This window comes from Osmerus eperlanus, chromosome 8 (genome assembly GCF_963692335.1).
Source record: "Osmerus eperlanus chromosome 8, fOsmEpe2.1, whole genome shotgun sequence".
NCBI classification, from domain to species: Eukaryota; Metazoa; Chordata; class Actinopteri; order Osmeriformes; family Osmeridae; genus Osmerus; species Osmerus eperlanus.
Genome location: NC_085025.1, coordinates 13,661,642 through 13,685,248, shown reverse-complemented (window position 1 = coordinate 13,685,248; position 23,607 = coordinate 13,661,642). Strand labels below are relative to the sequence as shown.

The window sequence follows — 23,607 nt, the reverse complement described above, 5'->3', positions numbered from 1 at the left end:
CCAGAGGGGACTCTTTACTGTTCAACTCTTGGAACTAGTGTAGTCGACTACGCTATCACTGACGTGGACCCCTCCTCCATCAGCGCATTCACTGTCAGACCTCAGACACCACTAACAGACCACTGTCAGATAAATGTCTATCTGAAAACAAATGGACAAAAAAATAACAAACAACCTGAGCCCTGCAAAATGTTTGAACTACAAACATCATACAAATGGGCTCCTGACAGTGATGACACTTTTAAAAATATATTAACTTCTCCTAAAATTACCAACCTAATTCATGATTTTCTCTCTGCAAAATTCCAAACAAATCAATCTGAAATAAATAGGGCAGTAACAGAAATTATTAAAATCTTTCACAAATCCGACAATAAAGCAGGTCTTACTAAAAAGAGTTATAAGACAAAACAGAAGCCCAAAGGTGATGAGTGGTTTGATGAAAACATCAGAAAAAAAGAAAGAAATCTGTCTAATCAAAAACACCATCAACCTCAAAACACAGACCTGCGTCAGAATTATGCCGAAACACTGAGAGAATACAAACGAACTCTAAAGCAAAAAAAAGGAAAACATTACAATCAAAAGCTAAAAGAAATTGAAGACTCAATTGACCAAAATCTATTCTGGAAAAAATGGAAGAACTTAAACAAAAATGAAAACAAACACTTAACCATTCAAAATGGTCAGATTTGGAAAACACATTTTGAAAACCTGTATAAAGAAATGCCACTTAACAGTCTAAACTCTAACCAGAAACAGATACAAGATAAATTACGAATACTTGAAACAACCATCAAGAACAATCAGGACCCACTTGATTACCAAATTACAATAAAAGAACTAGAAGACAATATAAAAAAATTAAGATCAGGAAAAGCCAGCGGTCCTGACAGTATCAGGACAGAGATGCTTAAAAACAGCACTCCTGAGCTGCAGCAGGCCCTGCTTAAGCTGTTCAACCTGGTCCTTGAAGCGGGCTGCTTCCCTGAAATATGGAGTCAAGGGTTTATTTCCCCAATATTCAAGAGTGGAGACAAATTAGACCCAAATAACTACCGAGGCATCTGTGTGAGCAGTAACATGGGGAAGGTCTTCTGCAGCATTATCAATGCCCGAATGCTGGCCTTCCTTACGGAACACAATGTCTTGAGTAAAGCACAAATTGGCTTCCTACCAAATCACCGCACTACTGATCATGTTTACACCCTACACACCCTAATAGATCAACACATATACCAAAACAAACAAAAAAAGATTTTTGCATGCTTTATTGACTTTAAGAAAGCTTTTGATTCAATCTGGCAAGAAGGATTATACTATAAAATTCTCCAAAGTGGTATAGGAGGTAAAGTTTATGACATAATCAAATCAATCTATGTCAAAAATAAGTGCGGGATAAAAATTAACAATAAAAGAACGGACTTCTTCACTCAAGGACAAGGTGTTCGCCAGGGATGCAACTTATCTCCAACGCTCTTCAATATCTACATTGATGAGCTAGCAGTATTGTTGGAACAATCTACAGTCCCTGGCCTCAACCTGAATAAAAGGGAGGTAAAATTCCTACTCTATGCGGATGACCCGGTGCTGTTGTCACCCACAGAGCAGGGCTTACAGCAACATCTGGATCTGCTAGAGCAATACTGTCAGAACTGGGCCCTGACAGTAAACTTTAAAAAGTCTCAAATAATGATCTTCCAGAAAAAGCCCAGATCTCAGGAAAACAAACATATATTCACTCTAGGAAACACCACACTAGAGCACACCCTGTCCTATAACTACCTGGGGATCAAAATCAGTGCCTCTGGAAACTTTGGACTGGCAGTGAATGCGCTGAAGGAGAAAGCCTCTAGAGCCTTTTTTGCAATTAGAAAAAAATTCCATAAAATAGACATACCAATCAGAATCTGGACTAAAATATTTGATAGCGTAATAGCACCAATAGCTCTATATGGCAGTGAGGTATGGGGTCCACTCAGTCAGCATGACTACACTAGATGGGACAAACATCCAATAGAGGCCCTGCATGCTGAATTCTGTCGAATTATATTGAATATACAAAGGAAAACACCCACCAATGCATGCAGAACAGAATTAGGCCGATATACATTAATTATAAACATTAAAAAAAATCACTAAAATTCTGGATACATCTCAAATTAAGTCCCCAAGATACTCTGCAATTTGAAGCACTGAAAACCCAAGAATTGAACCCCCAAAAGAGTCCTTTCAGTCAGCTGGTCATGAGACTAATTAACCAACCAACACCTAACATTGCCCCATCTCAGACCAGCACTGCTTCACAATCACCAATCAGAGTAAACCAAATTGTCCAACAAACCAAAAAGGCCTATCTGGAACATTGGAACAACCAAAAAACAAAACAAACTAACTTGCTATCGGGCCCTAAACAGAAATTATGAATTGGCTAAATATCTTTATACTGTAAAAGACGTAAAACAGAGACAGATCCTGACCAAATACAGGATCAGTGACCACAGTCTGGCCATTGAAAAAGGCAGACATAAGAAAACCTGGTTACCAGAAGAGTCCAGAGTGTGTGGCCACTGTACTACAGGTGAGGTAGAGACAGAGATGCACTTTTTACTACACTGCCAACGGTACAGACATACCAGACAGCATTTCTTTGATAAATTTGAATCCCTTGTACCATCATTCACCACACTGTCTGATAATGAAAAGCTAAAAGTGCTCTTAGGGGAGGGACACACAGCCCCCCTATCTGGACGATTTCTAAAAGAGTGCCATGAAATCAGGGAAAACCTGAATGTAATGTGACCAGCCTTGAAATCCTATTTGTAATATGTGTTGTCCATCTCAATGTAGCTATTTACTTAGGTTGTTTTTGTTTCGATTTGTTGTTTTCTGCTCTTGACACTTTGTTGTTACCACATGTTCCGGACGATACAGACTGTTGTTCCTTATGTTGTGTTTGAATATTGTTGTTGATGTATGGTTGTCTGTTATTGTGCGTCTTGCTTTGGCAATACGGTTGAAATGACTGTCATGCTAATAAAGCTGAATTGAATTGAATTGAATTGAGAGAGAGAGAGAGAGAGAGAGAGAGAGAGAGAGAGAGAGAGAGAGAGAGAGAGAGAGAGAGAGAGAGAGAGAGAGAGAGAGAGAGAGAGAGAGAGAGAGAGAGAGAGAGAGTGAGAGAGACAGAGAGCAGACCAAAAGAGTGACAGTCAGAGACACCAGACAGCAGGTGTGTGTGGGACTCCTGGTCCCCCTTATTGGCGTATCAAGAAAATGATGTCTTGAGCTTAGTGTGTGTCGACACACAGTCACTGTCATCACACCTGTTTTATTGTTCGTTTCGCTGAGATGTGGACAGTAAAAGTTGGTCCAAACGGTCCAATCAAAAATAAACAGCAGTCCCAAAGAAACATACACCACAAATGGGAAGAACTGTAAAACACACATCATGGAGAAGAATCCTTCCCATGTTGAAGATCCTCTGTATGTGGACTTCTCCTCCTCAGTGAAGCAGAATGAGCCCATGCAACACTAGACCAGCCTGAAGACAACAGAGACATTTCGCGGTGTCCGATTCCTAACTAAATTCTGTTGTGGGTGAGGCCATTCTTGTTTTCACTGCAAGATCCAGACTTTTTTGGTTTTTGGTTTGGTTTTGCCAGCTAAGTGTAACCTTTCCACCTGGTACACAGGAAGCCATTTATCACCGTGTACTCTGCCGAAGCTGTGCTGCAGCTTGAATCGACAGCACACATTAGGAATTGTTTGGCCTACAACGGCTTATACAGCTGGTCAGTATCGCGTTGTTGACCTTTTGGGTCAGACCTTGACCAAACACTCCAGTGTAATGGCAAAGTGGTTTGTTCGGAATGCTCATGATGTGTTTACTGAGCATCCAAATGTACCCGACATTATTAATCTGTGGACCGAGTTCAACGAGAGATGTGTATCCTTGAAGTAGTCCATCCAAATGACGGAGCAAGACTTCAGCGGCAAAACCGCCGTTTTTTTTATCTTGTACATTACAGGTGCAGGCTGTTAGTGCTGATTTGGCATCCTGAGACGTATACACAAGCTGGCAGAGAGGGGCCTACAGATTGCTCGCTTGCTCCAGAGTAGAGCCAGGCAGCTCGATAAATATATGTCTCTCTTTCAGCTGTCACAGGCATCTCGGCAATGTGGAGGGAGAGTATTCTATCTGTACCTGTGACATAAGTGTCTGTGACATTTATGAAATCTCTGCGAATATTTGAATTCCTTTTAAAGGAATCATGACTAATGGATTCAAAGGAAGAACATGAATCACATGTGTGTGTGTGTGTGTGTCTTCTCAGGTCTGCTGTACATCGGGTTCAGTGCCTGCATGTTTGGGCTGTACAGCTTCATGCCGGTGGTCCTGAGAAGGACCAGTGCCACCGCTGTCAACCTGTCTCTGCTCACCACCGACCTCTACAGCCTCTTCTGTGGCCTCTTCCTCTTCCACTACAAGGTGAGACCCACACACACTCACACACACACACACACATGCACAGGTTGTATTTGTTCTCTCTTCTGTCTGGAGGGACTGAACTCTCAGTGCCTTCCTGCCATTTCGAACACACATGCTTAATACAGAATATCTAACACACTTGGTATATTAATGATATGTACCATACGTGGCATATACATTATATCTAACACACCTGGTTGGTACAATCCATTACCTCAGGTTCTCAAATTCTGCCTGCAGCTCTCAGGTTTTTTCTCTTTCTCATTTCACTGGAATTTCACTGGACGATTGATTGATTTCGTTTCCACACTCTCCTGTGCACACACACACACACACACACACACACACACACACACACACGCATGCATGCTTTCATACAGATCTAAAAGGATGTTCACTAACCCTGAGAGGGGTGTATATTTGCAGACAACTGTGGTGCTGAATGTCAGAATGAATAGTGTGTGTGTGGGTGTGTGTGTGGCTGAGGAGACTAAGGGTGTGTGTGTGTGTGTGTGTGTGTGTGTGTGTGTGTGTGTGTGTGTGTGTGTGTGTGTGTGTGTGTGTGTGTGTGTGTGTGTGTGTGTGTGTGTGGCTGAGGGGACTAAGGGGGGTTCCAGGCTCTGCTGAGGAGTTGAGATCCTCATCTCTCCTTCCTCACTATTCCTTATTCATGCCTCCACAAGGCTTCCTTTCTGTACTTAAAATCTCTCTCCTTCTCTTTTCTCTCAGCTCTTGCTCTAGTCTCCCCCCCCCCCTCTCTCTCTCTCTCTCTCTCTCTCTCTCTCTCTCTCTCTCTCTCTCTCTCTCTCTCTCTGTCTGTCATTCTCTGTCTCTCTCATTCCCTATGTATCTCTCTCTCTCTGTCTCCTTGGGCTGTTGCATTATTGCAGTCCTAATCAACACCTTGCTCCTTACCACAATCAATTCAGCCAATCACACTCAGTCTCCTGGCGGGGGAAGCGAGTTGTCTGTACTGTGAGGCAGGAAGGCCTATTAACAATGCTCCTTGTCTTTAGTCCGCTCACATTTTTTGTTATCTCTCGCTCTCACAAGCATTTCATTGGTGAGACAAACAAGAGAGGATAGGGAGAGAAAATAAGAGACAGAAAATTGCATGAAATGGTTGTGGGTTTTCACAGAAACCAGGCTTGTTTGAAAGCCAATCAACAGAAACAGACTTCAGCGATGTTGTGCTTGCTCTGGTTTGGTCCAGCCTGCTCTGTTCTCAGAGTAAAAGAAGCACCCAAGGTAGTTTGGCATCTAGACCAGACAGCTTTCTCCCGAAACTGTCCGAATATTTTCACTCCCGACAACAGAACACAAGTCTGAAGGCTTCTCCAGGTTATGCCATATTTGGTTGTATATGCTTTTATAATAGTTTGTATGTGTGTATGTGGGGTTGTGTTGTTAGTGTGTACGGCTGGGTCAGACACCCCATCATACTTAAAAGAAAGGAGCCTCCCTAACAATCCCCCCCTCCCCCCCCATAGCTGCACATACACAAACGTACAACAATGGTAATGACGTGTGTGTGTGGGTGTGTGGGGGTGTGTGTGGGTGTGCATGCTAATACAGTAAGGCCCTGGGTGGTTGGCTTCTTGTCTGTTCAGAGGCAAGTTCAGGTCCCAGAGGAGCCAGCCTCCCAGCATAGTTAAGAAGGTCTCACATCTCTCACCCTGGGCGTTAAACTGCAAACACACCCACACACACACCCACCCACACACACACCCACACACACTCATCCCCGCATACACATAACACACATGTACTCACACACACTCACATTTACACACATCAAGCCCTGGGGAGTGTGCAGAACTGAGAACAGATTAGAGCCAAACACAGAATCAGAACACCCACAGGGCCTGTGTTGGTACAGTGTTTCATTAAAGGAAAACTCAAAATACACACTAGAAAGTATTATTTCAGAAAGCTTTATTTCCTCTCCACACTACAGCACATGGATAGGAGCCAAAGCCAGTCTCACCAGTTCTAACACCGACCATTTTGGTAAAGTGCATTTGTGTCACACAGCAGTAATGATGTACTATCAGTCAGAGGCAGCCACTCAACTGTGAGGGAAGGTAGTCAGGGTGAAACCACCAGGACCCACTGCCCCACTCCCCCAGTCTGCCTCTCAGTCCAGACCACGCTCTCACTGCTCCGGCCTCGCCTTCCTGCTGGGCTCATGATTGGCTTGATTACTGCCACCCTCTCTCAACTACACCAATCAGAGGACAATCAGGAAGTAATTGTATGATCCAATCTGGCCACTTAATTCTCGTTTCTAGACTGTTCTGTGACCTGTTTGGGAGGATATGGGCTTTTTGATTCCCGTGGTAGCTTTCCCGCTGCCTGGCTGGATCAGTGCAGAGTTAATGGAGGAGTACTGTATATCAGAGTGTGCCTTCATTCTTTATCATTTTCGGTTCACAGCAAGGTTTGTAGTGGGGCTGGCTGGCTAGCTGACTGGATGCCTAAATTACTTCAAAATGACTACTTATGTACTTCATGTCTATACAGCAGACAGTAATGTAGCGATCAAAGTTGGGGTAGGGTTACAATACTATAGGTATATGGTTGAATTGTGTTATGAGTAACATTTGAGTATGATAATTGGATAGTAGAGATTTGATAGAATGATAGGACATGGTTGGCAACAGGAATTGAGTTACATTCCATATACTGTAGTATAGTAGGAGTATAATAAGAGCATGATTAAAACATGATAGAAGAATGGTAGAGGGACATCAGTTGTGAGGATGGTGTAATCAAAGAGGATGGTAGGACAAGATTTCATGTGCTTCCTTACATTGGACCACACCCACCCCTCTCTGGAGATTCTATTCGTGACTGTCACATGATGGAGTCCCGCTGTGCGCTAAGTGATGACGCCAGCGAGCTAGTTATCAGACGGGACGCCGAAAATAGACAGGAAAGGTGAGGAAGGCACTTCTTGTTCTGTCATCACAGCCCTCCTCTCAGGAAGGTGTCAGTGTGTTGGAAAGAGGCATGCAGCTTCTCTCTTCATCTCCCCCTCTCTCCAGAACGGCTTGGAGCATCTCGTTATGCTCCTGTTTTCAACCATGTTTTATTACACGAAGATGCAGCTACCAGTGTGCTCCCTTACTTTCTCTGCCTCGGTCCCTCCTGCATCGGTCCCTCCTCTCTGCCTCCATCTCTCTGCCTCAATCCCCCTCAATCCCTCTGCCCGAGCCAAGTCCACCTGCCTCGCCTTTGCCTTCATCTCCCTACGCTACCTCGGTCTCGCTGCGCTGCCTCCATCCATATTTCATGTTGGTGTTTTCAAATCAAATCAAATCAAATGTATTTGTATAGCCCTTTTTACACGCAAGCATGTCACAGAGGGCTTCACATATGCCCATAGAACTGCCCCTCAACCAACCTAAACCCTCAAGGAAGACAAGGAAAAACTCCCAAAAAACTCTCAACAGGAGAAAAAAAAATGGAAGAAACCTTGGGAGGAGCAATTCAGAGAGGGATCCCCTCCTCCAGAGACGGTTGGTGGGAGAGAGGAGCAGAACACAGGCTAAACATAGTCATACAGTGTCGATGGGTTTTTAAAACACCAAAATCCATTATTCAACTTTATAGATGTAGGACAGGACCGGGAGACTCGCGACCAGGTCCAGCGTTGGCTGACCGACGACCAGGCAGGTGCTGACAACTCAAACCCCCCACACCACAAGGGATGTGTGTGGGGGGGGGACAGAGAGAGGAGAGCAGGGATTAGAGAATGCCAGGAGCAGCTAACAGTTACAGTCATAATAGAATGAGATCCCCACCGGTCAAGTGTGGACTGGTGCAGCAATTTAACAGAGCAAAAAAGGGGAATTTGATGCAACCCCTCACACCAAGACAGCGACAGCCCCCCTCATTTGGAACATGAAATCTGTTCCAGGGGAAGAGAACTCTAAAATAAGTTATACTTAAAGAATAAGGATGGAAACAACCCGTCCCCCGTTGCCTCCAACTAGTAACATGTGTTTTGAAGCCGCTTTGTTGTGCGGGAGCTGTCAGGGAAAGCTGTGGCCGTGAGCTGCCCTGCAGGCAGACTCTTAGTATGCAGACACACCGTCTACAACAGTTCACTGCTCCGGAATGAGCTAGAACAGGCTCCCCTCAGAGTTCTCTTCTATAAGTGTGTACTTTATCGGGCTTGGTAAGATTGAGTCTGCAATACTCAGTCTCCATAGTGAATGTTGTTATGTATTCATTGTTTGCGTGTTTTGGTAGATTAGACTGAATGCTCGCTCTTGCTCTATAAACCAAGCGCTTTCTGTCCAGCTTACAATCGATGTCTGTGTATCTGTAGTCCACTGGTGTGTCACTACCACCATATACTGTATATACTGTTTACATGTGAACTATTTACCTGTGTACACAGGTTAAATTGGGCGTGTGTGTTTGTCTCCTCAGTTCTCTGGGCTGTACCTGCTGTCGTTCTTCATCATAGTTCTGGGTCTGGTCCTCTACTCCTCCTCCTCCACCTACGTGGCCCAGGACCCTCGCGTCTACAAACAGTTCCGCAACGCAGGACACCCCTTCACGGACACGCCCACACTGGGGCCCCTGGAACCCTCGGTGACCTATACCAGCCTGGGCCAGGAGGTGGAGGAGGAGCCTCGCATCAGGGTGGCCTGAAACCCTGTCAATCACCCCGACATCCCTGCCCACGACCCTGTACAGAGAGCATCATTGGCTGAGTGAGATTGGGGAGAAAGCCGTAGAGAGCCAGAAGAGTTCACTGTGATCCTGGATGGTGAATAGTTAGCAGTGACTTTTAATCATCATGATTCTGAAGATGTGTTCGTGTATAGATCACCTCCTGTCCTTCTGCTGTACAGTTACATGGTTAGATTGTGCTGAATACCTGTCTAAATTCTATATGGTGACAGTTTTTTTATACAAGTACCACACTTTATTGAATTTAAGGTCATGTTTTCTCCCAGCTTCGGCTGTGGTTCGAGCTGTCTGAGATTTGTCTTTTTATGAACGTTCTACCCCTTCCCTGCTACACCCCCCGAGTTGGTCCATTCATCAGGTAAGGCTCCAGGGCCCGAGCAGAGCGGTGCACAGACGACGGCACAACTCTGTGCCTCGCTGTGCTCCCACGCTGCGGCGGAGACAGACAGATACGGTTTCTCCGCCGCGGCATTCTCTGATCCCGCCGTCTCAGTCGTCCTTCCTGTCTTCCCTTCCTCCTCAAGTCATGTAGCTACATGGAGGTTCTGTCGCCTGTCTCTTCTGAGGAGGACAGGAGGAGAAAGGAGGCGAGGAAAGACTTTAGCGACCCAGTCTAGTTTTGTCCTTAAAACTACAAGTCCCACCAACCAGGTACAGATAAATATATAAGAGGTTCTGGGGAGGAAAATCTGAAACAAAATAGCTGCTCAAGGTGTCCGGGTGGCCTGTTTGATTTACAAATCACCTGTCATCTTAAACGGGTAGTAGGCTTACATAACACTGTATGCTCTGTAGATTAGTCAAGCCTAGGTGGATCCAGCCACATTTGTTGAACACTCAAACCCAAGAACACAAGATGGAGGAGGTTCCTGGATAGCTGTGCCCTCTGAACAGGAGAGCATAATTGTAAAAACGTTGATTATTGATTATGATGATGCACTTGTTCTAGAGGTGTGGTGTTCTGTTTTATTGCTCGTTCTTATGTTGGGCTGTATTCTGTACAGTCTGTTCGCAGTTAATTGCTTTTTAATTCCATGCCTGGATTCTATTTCCAAAGCACATTATTAATGCCATGATTTGGAACAGATTTCCATTTAAAGTATTATCTAATGAATTTTGTATTTCAGTAGCCTACTTGATTTCAGTGTATTGGAGATTTTGTTGTCAAATATGTTGCCTAAAATAAAGTATCTTTGTCGGAAAGCTGAGACTCACATTTCTAAAACCAAGTGGCTAATTTGCCTACGATAGCCTACTGCTATATTGCAACAACAACTTACACCTCTGCTGTCAATTAGCTACTATAAAATAGTTATAACCTAACCCTTATTGGATTGTTCCGACCTTCCCGCATGTAGACTATATTTTACTCCACCACCTTGAGCGTAACGACACCTAAATCAAGGTTCTCATTCGTAGCCCAGGTGTGTCAGGGTGTGCCCTGTCAACTTCCCCCCACTAGAACACAATGGAACGTTCCAACATGATAACCTGCTCCCCATCATGGCAACTGGTAGCACCAGCCAAACATGGAACTGGACGACGTCAGCTGGGAGGACGAGTTGCAGGAAAAGTTCTCTCTCATGTCCGCGATCTCGGAAGAGGCAGGAGAAGATAACAAGCGGTGGGAGTACACGAGTGGAGGCTCAGATATCGGGATGATGAACTTGAGCGAAGAGATCTTCATCTTTATCCTGCGTAAGCTTGACCCAACTTCTCTGCTGCGTGTGGGGAGCACGTGTAAAACCCTCTTCCGAGTCTGTTCCTGCAACTCGCTCTGGAAAAAACACTTCCAGGTAGGTAATGTGGCAGTCAAAAGTCAGCAACATAAAACATGGGGGGCCACTGGTTTGTGGTGTAATATCGGAAATTCTGAACTCGCGTGCATTGAGTTATGTTGTTGCCAGGTGTCGTTCGGGGTCCAGTTTGCCACAGCTACGTGCTCAATAACGGCCAAGGCCGCGTTCCGCATGCTCTTTATGTGGCGGACGCTATTCAGGAACCTACACTGCAACCGTTCAATGCAGGAGCGGCTGTTCGCTGAGGTTCCTTTTCCGCCACAGCGGTACTGGACCCAGTGGCTAGTCGTGGAGGCGACCGTGCCGCTGCCCTCCGTGAGGCTGCCTTCGGCCGACATCCAGGAACTGTGGGGGTTGGAGGCGGATGTACTGGAGGAAAAAGTCAAAGGTGACTCATGTTTTGTGTTCAGGTTGACTTCTTCCCACTGATCAAACTTTAGTGGTTCCTGGGGCTATTCTGGTAGTTAATATTTTGAAGGAAGGTTTTTTTTGGGTGCATTGTTGCCATGTACCCCAGCGATGTTTTGTATATCCAGATAAGGACGAAGAGGATGAATTGATGAAGTTTGAGTGGAAGGAGCTCCATGATCTGGCTGTGGAACAACATGGAGGCCTTGCCCGGGTCTATCAGCATGTTCTCAACAAGCAACACTGCCATGGTGGGTTAATATCACACACCCACACACACAGGGAAACTGCATCTGAAACATCATTCTCCCTAGACATGAGTCATATTTCCACACAGTTATTTTCCTGTAATATTGGGAGTTGATACACTATTGAAGTAGATTCCTATCATATTGAGTGTGGACGAAGACGCAGCATGACTGGACCCGTGCAGGATAAAGATGGGCTCTGTAATCCAACATGAGGGGAGCTCTGGCACTTCTCCCTGCGGAGGAGCATCAGGGATGCTGGGACTAGTTGCGCTTCTGCATTAACCTCATCAGTCTGTTGCCTCACTCACGTTGGTTTCCTGGGTTCAGAGGTTGCTGTAGTATGGATGATATCAGTTGAAATCAACAAATATTCACAATTTTTTTCCCCAGATCATACAGAACTGGAGACCCTTTTCCACCAGTATACTCAGTGCCGATTCCAGTGGCTCTTCTCCTATTGGTTGTTCCGTCAGCCCCCACCCTTTGACCGCCAGCTCCGCTCGGTCTTCCTCCAATGGCGACGTCACAACAAGACTAAGGTGGCGACCTGGGGCGGGACCCTGTGTGACGTCAGGTACCTGGCTTCGCTCCATCCAATTACAGCTGACTACTGGAGGGGCAGACTAGCGCATGGAGACGAGACTCTGGGTAAGTAGCTGGGCATTTGGGAGAGCAGGCTTGTTTGACCGTGGGATTATGTATTTTCAGTTGACCAATCTGGAGAGCTCTTCCCAAACTTCTTTGCTGCCAAAAAAAGCAGACTGGGGAAAAAGCCTAGGAGTGTGTGTGAACTGTCGATGCCACTTAGAAGTTAGTTGGCGGAACTTTACTCCAGGCGCTTCAGAGCTTTCCACATGAGTCTGTACAAAATGGGTTAGTGCCCCGTGAAGATGAGTGGCATGCTGTTATTTGATTCAACTATTTGCTTTGATATTTCTTTATACAAATGCCTACCAGTTGAAAACAAAAGGGGTCGTAATGCTGAGTCATGAATGTAGCCCAGGTGTACAGACTTGGGCAGACAATTTCAGATTAATGAAACTGCTACCAGAGTAATCCCTGTAACCCCTCTGTACCTCTTCCATGGTTGTATTGTGAACTAGTAGTCTAACCTATATATATATATATATATATATATATATATATATATATATATATATATATATATATATATATATATATATATATATATATATATATATATATATATATATATATATATATATATATATATATATATATATATATATATATATATATATATATATATATATATATATATATATAATGCTCTCCTCGACCCCTGTGGAGCAGTGCTTGACTGCTCTGCCTGTCTGTAGTCTGATGACAACCCTTCTACAAAGACTACAAAGCCCACAATGATCCACAGGCCCAGCATGGTGCTCTGAAGAGCTGCTGGCTCCTCTTTCATGTCAACCCTCTTTTCTCTACCATCTTACTCTTGTATTCAACCCTCTTTTCTCTACCATCTTACTCTTGTATTCTCCTATCTTTTCTCTCTCTCTCTCCCTCTCCGCCCGTCCCTTTCCAAGGTATCCAGTCAGTGGAAGGCTACTTCTCCATGTGCAGGTCTCTGGTTGCCTGGATCCTCGGCCGTGACTGGGGTCGTCTTAAACGCAGGAAGGTAAAAAAAAACTGGCAACAAACCAACAACTCTTAAGTTGCCATTGATGGAATCTTGCTGTACAGCTTCTGTGTGTGTGTGCGCTGCAGGTATATGAGGACACCCTGGATGGAGTGTACTTGGTGTTACGCCGAGAGCTGCAGGACAAGGTGGTGGAGCACCAGAGGTTCTGGCAGGTTGCCAAGGTCCAGATGACCCGGGTTTGCACCCTGGAGGAGACTGCTGCCAACTATGTCAACTGGAGGATGATTGAGAGCCTGCCCTACTACAAGTAAGATTCACAGGAACACTCCCATACTATGGTACCCCTTTTATATATGTTTTATGCATGTATGATTCCCTTCACTCTTCCAGTAATTGTTCAGGAACAGCACTGGGAACCTCACAGTAATGTTTTTGTTGTGGTAATGAATAAGGATGTAACCCCAGGCCTTGCCTAGGCGTAGAATTGGTGTCCTGGCTACTTTAACCTGAGCCATTTCCCCCACTATGCACAGTATGCATACAAATGTAGGAATAAAGTGGCGGATATTCATATTTTCTCACCAATGTGTTCCTATGCAGTATGCCTAGCTGTCTTGCTCTCTAGAACAGTGGTTCTTAACCCTGTCCTCAGGGAACCCCTGTCCTGCATGTTTTAGATGTTTCCCTGCTCCAACACACCTGATTCAAATACATGGGTCGTTATTTAGTTCTGTAGAAGCCTGGTAACGAACATGCATTTGAATCAGGTGTGTTGGAGCCAAGAAACATCTAAAACATGCAGGACAGGGGTTCCCTGAGGACAGGGTTAAGAACCACTGCTCTAGAAGGAATGGAGGAGCATGCTTGAGAGAGAGAGAGGTGGTCTTTGAAGCCTGAAAGTAGAGATGGAGGGAGAGATGTACCAGGGCAGCATTTGCAGCTTCAAACACAGTGGCTGCAGGCAGCACAGACGATGTTGATGTTGATGAGCTGTTTGAAGTTCAAGATGGTACTGTAGGTCACTAAAAACCAATCACATTGATCCAATCTCCCATGGCTTGTTCCTAATGGTCTGAAACCAGAACTTTCCAGATTCTTGTCTGTTAGCCTGCCTTGAATAGATGCAAAGGTTGTGTTGAACTTCACTACATTTTCTACAAAGCAATGGGCCCCTCTTGAGACTTGTGTATTTTTTATTTATTGCATAGCATGATTGTTCTCCACGAGATGTAACCTTCCAAGGTTCCATTCACTGATTCATGCTGCGTAATGCCCATCTGTCCTCTCCGAAACCCTTCATCCTTTTGTGCATCAAAATTGGATTTCCTTTTGAATACAATTTGCCCTCAACAGATGGCAAAGGCTGGCAGGCTTTTTAAATGTTCAACCATTGTTTGGTGGATTGTCAGGCGGCATGTCATTTGGCCGGAATCAAACTGTTTATCCATGTGACCCCGTACTCTCTAGGTTGTACATGGTGTCGGGTAACTCGGTGTACCTGAACCATGTCCAGGGCTTCCTCCAGAGGAAGAGGCTGGTCCATGACTGGATCCACCTGGAGGAGAACGTCTGGGTTCAACAGCTGCTGCCAGAACCCCTCAACAGCCTGCTGGAGTACCACCACAAGATACCACAAGGTAACGACACCGCCACAAAACCAAGTGAGGGGGATCGTTGATTTTGATTGAAGCTCCATCCTGTAAAGGTTGGTGTGCATCTCCATTTTGTTGTGTGTGTCCACATGGGTTATACTGACACTTTTTTTTTTTTTTTTTGTTCTTCCTCGTTCTCCCCACAGACAGCCTCCATGGGGACTCTGTGTCGGCCCAGCTGAGCAGGGTGGTGTGGCTGTACCTGAACTCTGGCCAGCAGCTGTACCTAGAGGCTGTGAAAGGCCTGGTCCTGCAGTATGCTCAGGCTGGCCTGGCCTGCTACCGCTGCCTCAACCCTGGACACAGTCTGGAACAAGCTAGCTAGCCTGCTGGTGGAACGTCTGCCCGCTGAACTACTGCCAGGTCAAACTATGACCTCATGTTGGAGGTATCCTCAATCTGGGCCACTGTAGGCTGCTTCAGAGATGGACGTTCTTGCTCTAGGCCTGGTAACTCCCAGGGGAGCTAGCTAATGAGCTAATGCATTGAGCTACACACTGTGGCCCTTGGCATGCCCAGTAGACGGTTAAAATACTTTTTAGATTTTTATAACTGGACTTGATGCACTCACTTTTTAAAACCCTTATTTATTTTTTTAAACTAGTGTTTTTTATCCATTATCTAGATCTACTTCTATGTTGGTCAGTTTTTTAGAAAACTTTTTGGAAAGTGAACTTGACACCAAATTGTCATTATTAGAGTGTAATAGACTGTGTACCTCCCTATAATGTAAGAACCTTTCTAAAGATTTTTCTAGATCCCTTTTTTAATATGCCAGTGTTTGGGAGCTTGTGTTTTGTTTATTGATCTGTATCCATATTAACGTAATCAGACTGCATTTGTGACAGTAAATCAATGTTAACCTCCAAGTTTGCTGGAGGCTAATTAAGATTGAGGTCTGGGGACCTGCATTGCTGCTAGTGGAACCAATAAAACACTTCTCTAACTGGAGAGATTGGTCCCATTGGTGATGGGTGATCGGGATGGAGGGGGGGTTGGGCTAATTGGGGTGGGAGATGTAGAAATGTGTACACACACACACACACACAATCCTAGAAAAATATTTTATTTATCATCTGTACAAATACTTGAGCTCAAACCCCTTCTTGAAAATGGAAAAATACTTGTTAATACTTTTAGGAACATTTTATATATATATAAATAGACCTTTGGCATTCATAAATTCTAGCTGCAAAACTAAAAAGCTTCGAACAATATTATAATTTATGAAACCAGATTCCTACGCAGTCTGGAGGCCAGCCAGCAGCTTGTATCGTAGAGAGAACCAGCCAAGACAACCATGCTTTCTCCCTTTTTAGACGCGTCTGTTACACACTGACACATTTCCCTTTTATACAGTCTTCAGAAAAGTTCTCACTCTAGACCTCTACATGGAGGACAAATGGAAATCAATAATAGCTGTACACTTTCATATTTCAAGCTCAACATTGTGACATATGCAAAAGTGTCCAAGCTTTTCTTACTAGAATGTTAATGTTTTGCCTCAAATGTGAACCTCTTGTCGCCACATAACTTGGTTTAGCTTCAGCAGCGATTCTTGGTTGTCCAGTTCATCCGAGCATCTACGGTACAATCATCTGCCAGGTTTCCTACCAGGTACGGCAGCCACTTCGGCTTATACCTGAGTGGACATGCCAATGCATTGTTTGTGCCTATGGCTTTATGACGGCCATAAAAAAAAAAAAAAGACTGTACAATTTACAGTGTCAGCAGGACTAACCTTCATACTTTAATATGCTGCTCTAGTCCAGACTATACAATCCACAATGGGAAGCAGACTTCTACTGCATAGATATGAAAGGCACGGGAGAAGGATTACATTCTAATCTGAATAATTACTGAATGTAATGTGCTGGTGGGTGCCATAGTTGCATAGAGAATACCTCAATTATAATGCTATCCCACCATTAACTTATCAAATCTGCCTCTTTCTCAGCATAACTGGTTAATAATTGAGGGAGGGTTTCTAACCATGCTCATGACAAACATAGTCCATGCGAAAACACAATGTACTTTTTTTTACAAAACAAAGGCTACTTTTAAAACACCAGGCTATAAAGACTTCCACCCCCCCCCTTTTTTGTATATACAGTATCTAAAGTTGGAATTCAAAAGTGTTTATGACCCGATAGAAAACGAGTGCTGTGCTGGTTGTCATGACTGGTTCCCATGGTTAATTCTGGTAGAAGACTAGAGATCAGTATTTCTCTCTGGTCACCGTGGGAGGAGGGGCGATGGGGTAAAGTGATAGGGCGACATCCACAGATTTAAAGAAGCGCTGGACCTATAAGGCTGCTGGGTCACTCATCTAGAGCAAAGATATTTCGAGAACCTTCTGCACCCGGGTCATCCCGGTGAACACACACATACAAACCTGTTGAGTTAGATCTACATGCTACCTGACCTAACGTCAAGGCCTATCTGTGCTTCTACATGTGTGTATATATTGTATGTTTCTCTGTTCAGTTATAGTCTTGGAGACCGGTGACAGCGATATGCTATGGTCAGTCCTGTCATTGGTTCCTGAATAGCTGTTTTGGTTGAGAAGACCCCTGAATGTTACCTGAAGGTTAGTTCCTAACCTGGTTTTTAACAGAGTCCAGTAATATTGCTTGTCAAGCAGCAGCTTACTAAGCATCCGATGGTGGTCTCCCCCGAGGGACGAGCAACACCCAGATCTACTGCAGTTTCCTTATGTATGAGATCATAACAGGGGCTCCCCATTTCACTTAACAGTACAGCAGGGGTGTCGCCAGGAATTTAAAACCCAAGAATCATGACCCCCCCCCCTTTTAAGACGCCCTGCACTCCAGTCACAAAGCACACTTCATACACCAACTCAGGTACACACACACACAATCTGACGACATCAGAAAGGTCTAAACAGGAAGCAAGGGGGGAGAGAGGAAGTTAATGTACAGACAGTCATGTTGAGAAAGGCTGAGTCACTCCACACTGTGGGGAGGCGGGGCTTATTAGGGGGGGGGTTGTGATTTGACAACATGTTTCAGTAGGTGACGTTTTATGGAGGAAGATTCTGATTTGTGGGATCTCTGTCAGACAGAAAGGCACTTGACGGAGCAGCAGAGTCATTTCCTACTGGCTGGGATTTTGTGGGAGGGGCTTGGGCAGGGAGCGTCTAAAAAAAGAAAACACACATATCAACACACTTTGGTGTGAGCGCACACAGGAGAGCCAGGGTTCGAATGAACAAGTCTGTCCACTCTGAGACAGGTCCGTGATCCAACAAGAGTTTCGTCCATCGGTGGACATACAGGAAGCGCGGTGAGGTCAGATGACTGACCCTGCCATGCTAACCCGATTCACAGCTTAGCCCTACATTCAAATAGCTGAAGACTGTGTCGCTCCATCACATAGAATGGGGAGGGTGGGGGAAAAACTCCCTATACATACTTCCACACACGCCTGGGTGTAGACACACACATACACAAAGTCTTGGTACCTAGTTTCTTTTTCCCTTTATAGAACCAGACTTCCAGGTCTGTGCCAGAGTTCTTTGGACGAGGAGAGAGAGAGGCGGAGGAAGGGTGGTGCCTCGGGAGGGGAGAGAGAGAGAGGGAGCGCGCGTGTGGCGGCAGCGCCCCCTGTCGGCGAGGGGCGCGTCACTGCGTCACACAGTTGTCCCCCATGTCCTGCGCGTAGCGGTCGGAGATGGCCGTCCTCAGGGCGTCCACGTCCTTCCGCAGCTGTCCCACCTCGGACAGCTTGGACTTCAGCCCCTCCTCTAGACCCACGTTGTCGTTCTCCTCCCCCGACACGCTCATCGCTGGAGAGAGAGAGAGAGCGGTTAGCATGACGATAGCACACAGACTCGTAGCTAGCAACAAACTGTGTGTGTGTGGGGACAGTTCCTTCTGCAGTCCCAGTGAATGTATTCAGTGGAGCTGCAGGGGTCTTGACAGCCTGGACAGCCTCTCTCTCTCTCTCTCTCTCTCTCGTGTGTGTGTGTGGATGTGTGTGTACTCACACTTGATGCCCAGTAACAGTGTGTGTGTGTGGATGTGTGTGTACTCACACTTGATGCCCAGTAACAGTGTGTGTGTGTGGATGTGTGTGTACTCACACTTGATGCCCAGTAACAGTGTGTGTGTGTGGATGTGTGTGTACTCACACTTGATGCCCAGTAACAGTGCCAGGTTGGGCTCCTTGCCCTGGGCCCTCTGGGTGAGGATGCTGCAGAGGGCCTGGAGATCCAGCAGACACAAGGACATCTCCCTGAGCAGGGGCCCAGCCTCGGTCCCCTGGCTCCCGGACGCCGGGCGCACCAACACCCCTTCCTCCACCTGCCTCTGGTTCTGCGACAGGGACATTCACATACTGATGAACCGCACCAACACCACCACACACATAGTATCCTTTCCAGCTCAGTGCTACAGGCAACAAAGATAGGGTACAGTTAAAGAGCATTCAGCTTTTCTAGGTCCGTTAGTCATTTAATAACCAGTTATATAGCTAGTCACTTCCTCCTTCATCTGTCCATTGCTCCCTCCCCCTTCATCCATCCTCTTTTCCTGCACCCCCCCCCCCCACCCCCCACCATGCCCTCATCTCTCCACCCCCCATGCTCTCCCAGGCAGACCTGATAATTGCCTCTTGTGTCCCTGTCAGCTAGATAATGCATGGTGCCCGGGCTAGGCTCTGTGCGCGTGTAAGTGAAAGAGAGGGTGTGTAAGCGCTCATCTCGATGTGCTAGAAACGCTCGACATCCTCCATTCAAAGACACACGCACGCGCGCTCGCCGTGTGACAGGCTCAAACATGCACAAGTTCAGCTCTTGACACATCTCATGTACTTTACCTTGAGACCGCAAGATTAAAAATGAAACAGAATTCTAATGAGGGGTATAGTGGAGTGTAGTGGGGTGCAGTGTGTGTGCAGGGTTGTGCAGTGTGTGTGTGTGTGTGCAGGGTAGCATACCTCCTGCAGGGTTCTGGAGAGGGAGGTCAGGTCCTCCTCCTTCTCCTGTAGCTGACACTGGAGCTCTTCAGATAATCTCCTCTCCTGTTGTAGTTTCCTTTCTGCTGCCTGGACACACACACACAATTCAGGTAAACTACAGTTTTGGGGGCCACTGTCCAAGGTTACGTGTGTGTTTGCGTGTGTAAGTAGTCTTACCATCAGCTCCAGGGTCAGCTCCTCTATCTGCTTCTTCTGATTGGCTATCAGCTAGAGGAGAATCACAGAGACCCCATCAGCATCTAGCACCACACACACACCTCTCACTGAGAAACCCTCAAAAGACTGTGTGTGTGTGTGTCTAACCTTGCTGCTCTGCTCCTGCTGCTCTACAAGTCTACTGTTCTCTGCTTCCAGCTGCTTCAGGTCCATCATGGGAAGCCGCACACCGTCTTCCAGACACTGCTCCACCTTGGTCTGCAGACTGGGCCGCACAGTGACGCACATCAAGCACCCCCGACGTATTAAAACCTGACAATACTTTGTACCTGTTCACCCGCCTTGAAATACTTCTTCGCCGGCCTTGAAAGACCGGTCCATGAAACGTTTTAAAGAGCACATTTTCAAGTAACCGGACAGTGCGGCAGTGCGGCGCTCCTACCTGTGAACGGCAGCCATCAGCTCCCTCTCCCTCTTCCCCTGGGTCTCCATGAGCGCCTCCTTCTCCCGCAGCAGGCTCCGCTCCTCCTCCAGGCTCTGCTCCAGGCGGCTCACCTGCTCCTGCAGACCCTCCGCCTTCTTCTGGACCTCCTCCAGCTAGAGCGCGCACACACACACACACACACAGGGACGTTAGTATTTACAGTTACCTCATTTAGTAGACACTTTTATCCGAAGCGACCGACCAATAGTGCATATAGAAAGTGCAACAGAAGTATGCAAACACACACTCCACTCAACACGCCTAAACTGTGTGTGTCTTTATTCCCACACCTGCTGATTACTATCGACATCTGGTGGTCAGATTGCATACCACACCACCATGCCAACAAATTAATTACTATCTGCAGGTAAATTAAACTGATTGAGTATTCAATCAAATTATCATGCCGAGAGAAAGAGGAGAAAAAATCTGTGCTGAAGAGTTTAACAGCCAGTGGAGTTAAACAACCGTCTGATCCAATCAGGCTGCTGTACACCATCTGTTCACATCAGAGGTGTGTGTGTGTTTGTATGCCAGCCTATGTAGTTTATGTGTATGTGTGGAGTGTTTTCATCCAAGCGTCATTAGTTTGTGTGCGTGTTTGCATGCAAGCATGTGTAGTTTCTGTGCTGTGTGTGTGTGTGTGAGAGTGTGTGTGTGTGACAGTGTCTGTGTGTGACAGTGTGTGTGTTTGACAGTGTTGGTGTGTGTCAGTGTGTCTGTGTCAGCGTGAGTGTGTGTGTGACAGTGTGTGACAGTGTGTGTGTACCTGCTGGGCCTGTGTCTGGACCTCGTCCAGGGACGGCAGGTCGGCCAGGTATTTCTCCAGGGTCTCGATGCGCTGCTGCTTCTCCTGGTTCTGCTCACTCTCACGCTGGCACTTCTTCTTCAGGCTGCTGATGTAGCGATCACGAGTCTTCATCTGGGGGGCAGAATGTACACACGTAGAGGGTCTGTAGTACAGGTCAGTATGAGGTCTGTAGTACAGGTCAGTATGAGGTCTGTAGTACAGGTCAGTATCAGGTCTGTAGTACAGGTCAGTATGAGGTCTGTAGTACAGGTCAGTATGAGGTCTGTAGTACAGGTCAGTATCAGGTCTGTAGTACAGGTCAGTATCAGGTCTGTAGTACAGGTCAGTATGAGGTCTGTAGTACAGGTCAGTATCAGGTCTGTAGTACAGGTCAGTATCAGGTCTGTAGTACAGGTCAGTATGAGGTCTGTAGTACAGGTCAGTGTGAGGTCTGTAGTACAGGTCAGTATCAGGTCTGTAGTACAGGTCAGTGTGAGGTCTGTAGTACAGGTCAGTATCAGGTCTGTAGTACAGGTCAGTATCAGGTCTGTAGTACAGGTCAGTATCAGGTCTGTAGTACAGGTCAGTATGAGGTCTGTAGTACAGGACAGTATCAGGTCTGTAGTACAGGTCAGTATCAGGTCTGTAGTACAGGTCAGTATCAGGTCTGTAGTACAGGTCAGTATCAGGTCTGTAGTACAGGTCAGTATCAGGTCTGTAGTACAGGTCAGTGTGAGGTCTGTAGTACAGGTCAGTATCAGGTCTGTAGTACAGGTCAGTATCAGGTCTGTAGTACAGGTCAGTATCAGGTCTGTAGTACAGGTCAGTGTGAGGTCTGTAGTACAGGTCAGTATCAGGTCTGTAGTACAGGTCAGTGTGAGGTCTGTAGTACAGGTCAGTATCAGGTCTGTAGTACAGGTCAGTATCAGGTCTGTAGTACAGGTCAGTGTCAGGTCTGTAGTACAGGTCAGTGTCAGGTCTGTAGTACAGGTCAGTGTCAGGTCTGTAGTACAGGTCAGTATCAGGTCTGTAGTACAGGTCAGTATCAGGTCTGTAGTACAGGTCAGTGTCAGGTCTGTAGTACAGGTCAGTATCAGGTCTGTAGTACAGGTCAGTATCAGGTCTGTAGTACAGGTCAGTGTGAGGTCTGTAGTACAGGTCAGTATCAGGTCTGTAGTACAGGTCAGTATCAGGTCTGTAGTACAGGTCAGAATGAGGTCTGTAGTACAGGTCAGTGTGAGGTCTGTAGTACAGGTCAGAATGAGGTCTGTAGTACAGGTCAGTGTGAGGTCTGTAGTACAGGTCAGAATGAGGTCTGTAGTACAGGTCAGAATGAGGTCTGTAGTACAGGTATGGTACCTTCTCCTCCAGCTTCTTGATGTCCTCTGCGTACTTCTGGGCGTTTTGCTTCAGGAACTCATTGAGGTGGATGACCTCCAGCTCCGCGGCCGCCAGCTTCCTGCCAAGCTCCCCCCCCTCACAGCACAGCGGCCTATCAGACACCTGCAGGGGCGGGACCAGCGGCATGTCGTATGACGGCTCCTGCTGATGACCAATCAGAGGCATTAGATAGTGTTGTGTTGTGTCTGAAGATGACCAGTCAAAAGCATTAAATAGTGTTCTGAGGTGAGAAGACACTCAAACCATAAACTACTCTGCGCTAACACAAATATACTGTAGATAAATAATAAACAACAATACAACCCAGTTAGTAGTATGTTAGTAGTGGGCTAGGACTGGTAAGGTATAGTGTTGGTTTACAGTGTTTCAAGTAGAATACACAACACAAAAAGCACTACAGTTATTCCTTCGGAAAGAAGTGAAGTTTCAAAAAGACAAAGTGTTTTCATGTGTTTCTATAGAATGACACAGGATGATGGAGCCTCCCAGTGTAAGACAGTCAGATGGCTGAGCGGTTAGGGACTTGGGCTATTAATCAGAAGGTTGCCGGTTTGATTCCCGGCGTGTCAAATGACATTGTGTCCTTGGGCAAGGCACTTCACCCTACTTGCCTTGAGGGAATGCCCCTGTAATTACTGTAAGTCACTCTGGATAAGAGCGTCTGCTAAATGACTAAATGTAATAACTCATTGGCTGTTCCTCTGGTCGGTTTACCTTGGTGGTTTTCAGCAGGTAGGGCTCATCACAGCGCCCTCTCTGGCTCTGGAGGACCTGCTGGGCTCTCAGCTCGTTCTCCCTGATCCGCGCATGCAGCTGCAAGATCTGCTGCTTCTGCCTGGAAGCACAAAGAGATAACG

General features: G+C 46.1%; 3 protein-coding genes across 8 annotated transcripts in view; 2 read left to right on the top strand and 1 right to left on the bottom strand.

Moving 5' to 3' along the window:
* Positions 1-10,407, top strand: part of slc35f1 (solute carrier family 35 member F1) — a 31,202-nt gene extending 20,795 nt beyond the window's left edge. The window contains exons 7-8 of the mRNA XM_062467618.1: positions 4,338-4,492; positions 8,933-10,407. Of these exons, the coding sequence (XP_062323602.1) occupies positions 4,338-4,492; positions 8,933-9,157 (380 nt within the window). The 3' untranslated portion in view covers positions 9,158-10,407. The remainder of the gene's footprint in view (positions 1-4,337; positions 4,493-8,932) is intronic.
* Positions 10,408-10,615: 208 nt separating this feature from the next.
* On the top strand, positions 10,616-15,869 carry si:dkeyp-114g9.1 (uncharacterized protein LOC555399 homolog). Of its 2 annotated transcripts, none has more exons than XM_062468511.1 (8): positions 10,616-10,995; positions 11,227-11,386; positions 11,535-11,657; positions 12,048-12,305; positions 13,211-13,302; positions 13,392-13,573; positions 14,734-14,903; positions 15,065-15,869. In XM_062468511.1, exons 1-8 carry the CDS (start codon positions 10,729-10,731, stop codon positions 15,241-15,243), a joined length of 1,431 nt encoding a protein of 476 aa, XP_062324495.1. In that variant the 5' UTR covers positions 10,616-10,728; the 3' UTR covers positions 15,244-15,869. The 2 variants fall into 2 exon arrangements, with proteins under 2 accessions (XP_062324495.1, XP_062324494.1); XM_062468510.1 differs by having other exon boundaries at positions 10,618-10,995; positions 11,107-11,386.
* Positions 15,870-15,968: 99 nt separating this feature from the next.
* The window catches only part of cep85l (centrosomal protein 85, like), a 36,070-nt gene continuing 28,431 nt past the window's right edge, over positions 15,969-23,607 (bottom strand). For 3 of the 5 annotated variants that reach the window (XM_062467597.1, XM_062467596.1, XM_062467593.1), the window contains 9 exons: positions 23,465-23,585; positions 22,709-22,894; positions 21,329-21,481; positions 20,518-20,672; positions 20,223-20,340; positions 20,076-20,126; positions 19,878-19,985; positions 19,072-19,255; positions 15,969-18,726 (listed from right to left, as the gene is read on the bottom strand). In XM_062467597.1, the coding sequence (XP_062323581.1) occupies positions 18,563-18,726; positions 19,072-19,255; positions 19,878-19,985; positions 20,076-20,126; positions 20,223-20,340; positions 20,518-20,672; positions 21,329-21,481; positions 22,709-22,894; positions 23,465-23,585 (1,240 nt within the window). In that variant the 3' untranslated portion in view covers positions 15,969-18,562. The other 2 variants (XM_062467594.1, XM_062467595.1) reach the window with 2 other exon arrangements.

Coding starts and splice junctions, on each gene's coding strand:
- si:dkeyp-114g9.1 (XM_062468510.1), top strand. CDS start 10,729: ATGGAACTGGACGACGTCAGCTGGGAGGACGAGTTGCAGGAAAAGTTC. Junction 11,387..11,534: donor ACTGGAGGAAAAAGTCAAAG/GTGACTCATGTT, acceptor TTGTATATCCAG/ATAAGGACGAAGAGGATGAA. Junction 13,303..13,391: donor GTCGTCTTAAACGCAGGAAG/GTAAAAAAAAAC, acceptor TGTGCGCTGCAG/GTATATGAGGACACCCTGGA.